At 35.4% G+C, this 7,668-nt stretch overlaps 1 protein-coding gene across 2 annotated transcripts; it reads right to left on the reverse strand.

Moving 5' to 3' along the window:
• Nucleotides 1,264-7,263, reverse strand: LOC134486342 (vomeronasal type-2 receptor 116-like). Of its 2 annotated transcripts, none has more exons than XM_063285232.1 (4): nt 6,944-7,263; nt 5,829-6,111; nt 4,619-5,422; nt 1,264-1,281 (listed from the first exon to the last, which is right to left on the reverse strand). In XM_063285232.1, the coding sequence occupies exons 1-4, from the start codon at nt 7,156-7,158 to the stop codon at nt 1,264-1,266; spliced, it is 1,320 nt and encodes a 439-aa protein (XP_063141302.1). In that variant the 5' UTR covers nt 7,159-7,263. The 2 variants fall into 2 exon arrangements, with proteins under 2 accessions (XP_063141302.1, XP_063141301.1); XM_063285231.1 differs by having other exon boundaries at nt 1,264-1,284.

Raw genomic sequence — 7,668 nt, forward strand, 5'->3', positions numbered from 1 at the left:
TGTCCATCCTGTCTACGGACTTCTTCCTTATAACTCCCAGAACAACTTGCTTAGAGTTGGCATTGCCCAGAGGAAACAGGGTCACCGTATACTAATCCTTAATTAAGAACATTCCTTAAACACATACCCACAAGTCAAAGTGATGGTAGTTATTCCTCATTTGAGGTTTCCTGTTCTCAATATGTTTATATTTGTGAGAGCCCATTTGCCACCAAAACTTACTATTTGGTATTATTTTAATCAATACCGCTCTGCGGTGTATATACTATCTGTAGGTATACTGCTTAAACTTTTTTTTATGATTAAGGAATACCTTTGTTAAGACAAGGTAAAACAGATAAGTTGAGTATCATCTAATATTTTGAAAGTATCAAACTTTTGATAAAGCAATTTATCTTTTTATTTCTTTAGAAAATTTAAATCTGGTCAAACTAAAAGAACATAACATTTTGGGACAAAGATACACCCTAGTAACCCTGCACTAGAAGCCAAGATAGAGAAAACCTCTACAATTATCATAACCTTCCCCCTCGTGCTGTGGTAGACAGGGAGGAAGGTGATCCATACACTGTAGAACACCAACATACTGAATGTAAGGAACTTGGCTTCATTGAATCTGTCAGGAAGGTTCCTTGCCAAGAAAACCACAGTGAAACTCCCCAGACCCAAGGAGCCCAAATATCCCAGGACAAAGTAGAAGGCAATGATTGAGCCTTTGTTGCAAATAATGATGACCTTCCCATGTTCTGATTGTATATCTGTCAATAAAGGGAGGAGATGTCACCAACCAGATTCCACAGAGAACAAGTTGGATTAGAGTACAAATGGGAATGAGAAAGTTAATTGCCCCTTTTATCATCATCCTTCTTATCTTTCTCCCTGGAGTAGTGAGCTTGAAAGCTGTAACCACAGTTATGGTTTTGGCCAACACGGTAGAAATAACCACTGTGAAAAATACTCCAAATGTGGTCTGCTGCAGGATGCAGGTGGCCTGGTTGGGATGTCCAATGAAGAGCAATGAGCAGAGAAAACAGAAGGCTAAAGAGATGAGCAGGATGTAGCTGAGAATGTGGTTATTAGCTTTCACAATGGGAGTGTCCTTGTACTTCACAAAAGTGACTAGGACTAGAATTGTGATGGCTGAGAAGGACAGGGCCATGCAACCAAGCGCCATGCCCAGTGGATCTTCATAAGCCAGAAATGACACAGTTATTTGGAGGCACTGTGTTTGCTCTAAGTTGACATATGAATCATCTGGACATCTCACACACTGTTCCATATCTGCTGGCAAACAACCATAAACCCTTATAAAATATCATATTTCTGTAGTTAATTTCTTATTTGTATTATTCAGAGGATATGTAAATAAATAGTTTGATATTTAGCATCTATTACATTTCTTATTGCTCTAGCGACCATTAACTTAAGATTGCTTTCTATTCACCTATGCTTTGAGATGGAAAAAATCATCATCACAGGGAATGGAACAAAAAAAACTTATTAAACCAAGAAGAAAGAAAAATGTGATAAATAATATTTATATTCTCAGGTTATTTTATTCCTCAAATCATAAATTTACTACAAACAGACAAAGGTAATGTGCAGATATAGTTGTTGATGCCATTGCATGAAAGACACTATATACTTTGTTTGCTTTGAGAGTTGTGCACTGTGTCTATACCTATACATAGTCACCAGAGCATATAATTCCTTATGCAAAAACCATTCACATAAGGGAATATTGTACTTCTTGAAGAAGTATGCCTCATAGATCTGTGCATATCCCTCTTGTTGTATAATCTCTTTTTTCCCAAGTACACATTCCAAGGTTATGGATATTGAAGGTTATGGCGTGAAGGTTATGGATATTGACATTCATCCTTCTTTGCTTAGGTAGACAGTGATTCGTGATAAGCACTGTCCCATCTGTTGCTGCATTCTTGAAATATTCACCCTTGTTCAAACTTTTAGAAGAAACTCTTAATCCTTTAAGGCATGTAAGGTATTAACATATATTTCATTAAAGAACAACTGTTATCCTGAGCATCTGGTGTTTGTCAGGCACTAAGCTGTGTCATAGAGGGAAAGACTGTGGACTGATAATGTAGTCAAGATTCTTTGTACAAAGGATCAAAGAAGAATAAACATCTGCAAAGATTATGGTTAAAATTATTGTTTTTAAAAGTGTTACACATGTATGTTACTGTAAACATTTTCTGCATAATATAAAATCAGTAGCCACTATACTGTGAGAGACATGAGTTGTTTGTAGAAGAAATTACAGTTTATTTCCTTGAGTGCAAAAGATGTTGACATTATTCAATCATTGAATTCTGATACACGGAGATTTTAGGTCTTCAGTTTCCATCTAGGCCATATCATATTTCTAGTTTTGAAATAGAAGATATTGTTATTCAACAATTTTCTCCTTCATGCAAGCATGTACCTGTATCGTTGGAAACCTCATTTTCTGGGCACTGGACACAATCAAAGCAGCAGTCTGCTGTTCCTTTCCGATGGATTTCCTGGAATCCAGCAGTACATGTCACACTACAGATGGAGGAGGGGACCTGAGGTAATACACACACACACACACACACACACACACACACACACAGACAAACGTGTGCGTCAGTGCAGTTCATGTATATATAATATGTACAATGACCCATAGATTGGTATATGTGACATTATCTGACTTGGCTATAAATATTCCCCTGTTAATTTATTATTATATATTACCTTCCAGTGCACTGAAATTTACACAATATTTACTATATCATTTAATATTATATATGTAGCATGTCAGTTATAGCAATTTAAAATTTTTCTTCTTAAACTTATTGATCAGAAGGGAAGGCTTATGTGGCATCAGTTTCTATCTCAAGATTTATAAGTAAAAAAAATTAGACCAGTGAGTTGTATGGAGAGGATACACCAAGAAAGAGCTGTTCAAATGAAGAAGAACAAAGTATGTTATGTAAGACTCTCATACAATTAATGAACTTTTCCTAAGTTTAAAAGAAAACCTTGAATCTCCACCCCATTCCCCCTCCCTCTGCTTTTATGTGGGAGCTTCCCCACCAACCTTCCCACTTTGGCATCGCTACTCTAACATTCCCCTATGCTAGGGCATCCAACTTCCACAAGATCCCTCCCACTGATTACAGAAACGGCAATCTTTTGCAGAGGAGGAGAATCTGGGAATGGGGATAACATTTAAAATGTAATAAAATATAATTAATATTAAAAATATATAAATTAAAAGAAGCATTTGGTCTTCATTTCATGGTTATTATTTCAGGGCCTCATGTTTTAAATTTATGTATATTGAAAAAAATAACACTTGTGGCATACCTCCAATGTTCCTCCTGTGGCCCATTCCAAGTCTTCAGATATATGAAGTTGTTGACTCTGTGTGAAATAAGGAAAATAGCTTCCTATTTTGACTTTTTATCCAAGGCCTTGTTTAAAATTCCAAATGATGAAAATGTCATATTCTACACACTGATTTTCCCTGTGATTCATGTTTACCAGTTCTCCAACAGGATTAGTAAATACCCTGGTTTTCACCAAGGAAGCCACCTAAATGAGATGCATCATTAGATGATTACATATGCATAACAATGTAGGAAATGCTAAATTGAGAATGTACTATATTTTTTTAAAGATTTTTATTTATTTATTATATGTAAGTACACACTGTAGCTGTCTTCAGATACACCAGAAGAGGACATCGGATCTCTTTACAGATGGTTGTGAGCCACCATGTGGTTGCTGGGAATGGAACTCTGCTCTGGAAGAGCAGTCGGGTGCTCTTAACCGCTGAGCCATCTCTCCAGCCTGAGAATGTACTATATTTTTTAATGTCTTTCCAACAAGACAGGTGTATGAAAGTAATCACATGTAGTAAAATACATTATACCTACTGAATCACTAAAAATTAATATACTTCATATTAATGTTTGATTGTAAAACATGCTAGAAAAAATAATTACCAGAAAACAAGTAACATGGTGTCTGTTTGTGTGTGTGTGTGTTTGTGTGTGTGTGTGCATGTTTGTCAAAATAGTATTTAAGAACTGAAGCCACATATGTAAGAATTAAGTAGAAGTCTAAAATTCTGGAAGCTGTGGAAATAAAGAATGGTAGTAGGTATTTTATATATGTACTGTATACATATATGAAATAAACATAAACTTAATAAAATGTATAATCTTAATCATTTGTGATTTTATAAATAATTATTAATTTAAATGAATAACTATTAATCAAAGCACATGTACTGATTCTTGGAAAAGTATTCTTGAGAAAAATTTTCTATCCTTGTCAACACTTAAGATTTTTTCCTCTTGGCTCCTATTTTAATTTGAACTCATGTGGCAAAATGTTGAAACACATTTTCACAAAATTCACTGATATTCATAAAACTATATTGTCTCCTGTTAAAAGTTATCACTGTGCATGATATATGTACATGTAAAAGATTTATTTGAGAGTTTTGCAGTGTAGAGATCTTTAGACTAATAGAATAATCTCTAAAATGTATGTGAGCTTCTCAGGCGCATGAAAGATCACATTGATATATCTAAGTGTAGTGAAATATATGAAGCTTTACCTGCTGACAGTCAGTGAATACTCCTTTGGCTTTTGCCAGTTTCTGAGTCTCTCCTTGTTGTAAAATGAGTTCATGGTAGGTGTGGGCCACAGCATACACAGCATTATACAAATTGTAACCTTCTTCGCTCAGGACCATGTCAAATGTGTGCTGTGCTAACCATCCCAATGGGTTGTTGAAAATAAAAGAATCCATTTTGCTATTGTTCTTCGAGATTGAACAGTTAAAATGATTCCACCCCAGCATAGACTGCGAAATGTCTACTGGATACTTAGACGGGTTTATTGTTCGCATAAAATTTCTGAGTTCAGCAGTTTCTCTGTGGCAGTGTGCAAAAGTGACAGTCCCGTGGAAGAAATCAAGGCTGAAATCTTTTATATCTGTGATAACATCCCTTTGCGAGGTTGTGATCCAGATTCTCTGCACACCTAAGTTTCCCCATCTCCTAAAGCTGACTTCTAGAGTAGAGTTCATTTCACCATAAATGATAACAACTTTTGCTGTAGATGTCATAAGTTGTTGGTCATAAATCTTAACCCTTGCCATGTATAGCTGCATGGTTTCTGGGATCATATTCACAAAAGCTAAACAGACCGCATGCCTTTGCATTTCTTCCCTCAAGTCTGAGAGAAACTGAATACCTTGGTCACCATCTGTAATGGCCAGTCCTATCCAAGTCCGTTTAAAATGAAGCATCAAGGATGTCATGCCATGGGACAAACACGTGTCCTTGGATGCCACCTGATGGACATAGGGGAACTGGTCACGGTCACTCAGGTTAGGGTTAAATGGTCCAAAGAAGATCTGAAGAGTGTTTAAGAGAGGACTAAATATCCCCATGAGGAATATGATTGTTAGGATGTTTGGAGTCATTTACAAGTAATGTTACTTACCATTCATAACTCAGTTTAAGGATAGAATGATTATACTACAAGTATTCTATATTTTCCTATTATATTCTAGACTATTCTCGACAAGTCTGAGTATTCAGTTTTGCCTGTTAGACCAGTAATTTATATATATATATATATATATATATATATATATACATATATATATGTACATATATGTGTGTGTGTGTGTGTGTGTGTGTGTGTGTGTGTGTTTGTGCAACAGTATACTAAGAAATGCATGGAGCCCAAGTTTTCTTGTAGGCACATGTAAAGCTAGTTTAAACGTTGTTAATTCATACAGTATCTCACATTCTTACCTTTGGACCTTTGGATTTAATTGCCAGTTTTAAGGATATTTTCCATAATGGTCCTGTAAGCTGTACATCACAAGTTTTCTTCATTCCACAGATGAAATTAGGAAATTCCAAACCTTTACTTGATTGTGAATATGCTTCATCCACATTTCCTAATGTATCTTCACACATGCCAACAATGATGGAAAATAGCAAAGACATGTTGGATAAAAGATAAGGATTCTTGTTGATCTCATCAGTAGCAAAAAACATAACCAGAAAAAACTCGTATTTTCTTGCTGGTATTCTAAAACCAAGCATAGTGATGATTAAAGGAGGTGTTCGAAACATGAAATTTCAATTGCATTAAGTTTGTACTATAAGAAGTACATTTATCCTCCTAGATTTTCTCAATTGTTACATTTATACAAAAAGTAAAAGAAAGAGTAAACATCAATCTCATACTGTCAATAAGTTTAATATGTCACTGGGTACTTGCATGATTAGACCAAAAAATATTCTGATAAAATAGTATGAAGCCTGGCAGGCTTTTTCCATATTCAGTGACAACTCCAGAATGACAGGAGGGGCTCATTTAAAGAGTATTTTATAAAGCAAAATATATGTATATTCACAAGTGTGTATGCAATAATCATACGTGAAATCAAGTATAGTAGACCTCCCTCCCTTGCACACTTACATATTTCAGTATATGAATTTATGCACAACTTTAGAGACCAAAATAAGATAAGCTTTTTATAGGGGCCTTTGATGCACACGCAGAAAGGGATCACTGACAGACATTGGAGGATAGGCAGTGGTGCAGTCTCATCGCACTGAAATTTTGCCCAAAGTCGGAAATGCAAATTCAAGGCAAATGAGAACACATATTTCACCATATGTTATCCACAAAGAGTCAACAGATATTTCATTTCCAGCTTTGTGAATAGAACACAGTGTAGTAAAGCTCAGCTAAACTGTGACATATTTGAAAGTATTAAAATAGTGATCGATGTTATAATTAATTTTCAGTGATTCCTAAAGTTACAGGGAGAAAAACACAACTGATTCTGACAATTTTTGTCAGAGCTATGTATTTCAAATTCATGACATTGAAAGAGAGAATGTTAATGACTTACCTAAAATTAATGTAATTAAGAAGTTTATTATAAAAATTTTCTTCAATAGGTCCCTCGAATGTACAAAGGATAAAACCACAGTCATTTTGCAAATCTCCATCATTATCTTCACTATTCTTTATCCTCCAAAAGCAACTGGGTTCAGTCAAACTGCACAAGATGAGAGAAAACTTCAGGAACCAAAATGCAACAGTGAAAGCATACAGCGTCTTCATGTCTGCTAGGATCTAGCCTGGAGCAGCTGTGAAACCTGTTTTTTATGCAGACAAACATAACACGTACGTATTTACACCTATGTGTATATTTTAAAACTTCTGCTGTCTGGAGATTCACTTAATTATATTCATCAGCTCCTTCCCATTCATCCTATGTTCTCCCTGGATACAATAGGAGAATTCTGACCTCAAGCTCTACATCTGAGGTCTGAAAACTTTTGATCAAAACATTTCCAAAAACATGTTTTGAATATCATGTTCTCCATCCACAACAACCATGATTTCATTCATATCTGTGACACAAATCTTCCAAGGGGCAATCTTCTTTCTGACAGCTTGAACCAGATCACGTGTAAACAGCCATATGTGTGAACCCAATAGATTTCAACAGAACTTCTATAGTAAGACTAGAGTTGAGAAGTTATAAATGTTCCATATCATTCAGGATTTGAGTTGAATCATGGGACATTTTGTCTTCCGTTTTCTATTGAAGGGAAGCACAGTCTCACA

The sequence above is a fragment of the Rattus norvegicus genome, chromosome 3 (genome assembly GCF_036323735.1).
Source record: "Rattus norvegicus strain BN/NHsdMcwi chromosome 3, GRCr8, whole genome shotgun sequence".
In the NCBI taxonomy this organism is placed as follows: Eukaryota; Metazoa; Chordata; class Mammalia; order Rodentia; family Muridae; genus Rattus; species Rattus norvegicus.

What these genes read in the sequence shown, in the direction of transcription:
- LOC134486342 (XM_063285231.1), bottom strand. Translation starts at nt 7,158, where the DNA reads ATGAAGACGCTGTATGCTTTCACTGTTGCATTTTGGTTCCTGAAGTTT. An exon ending in CTTAATTACATTAATTTTAG is followed by an intron (nt 6,112 to 6,943) that starts GTAAGTCATTAA and finishes GCTTGGTTTTAG; the next exon opens with AATACCAGCAAGAAAATACG. An exon ending in TATTCACTGACTGTCAGCAG is followed by an intron (nt 1,285 to 4,618) that starts GTAAAGCTTCAT and finishes GTTGTTTGCCAG; the next exon opens with CAGATATGGAACAGTGTGTG.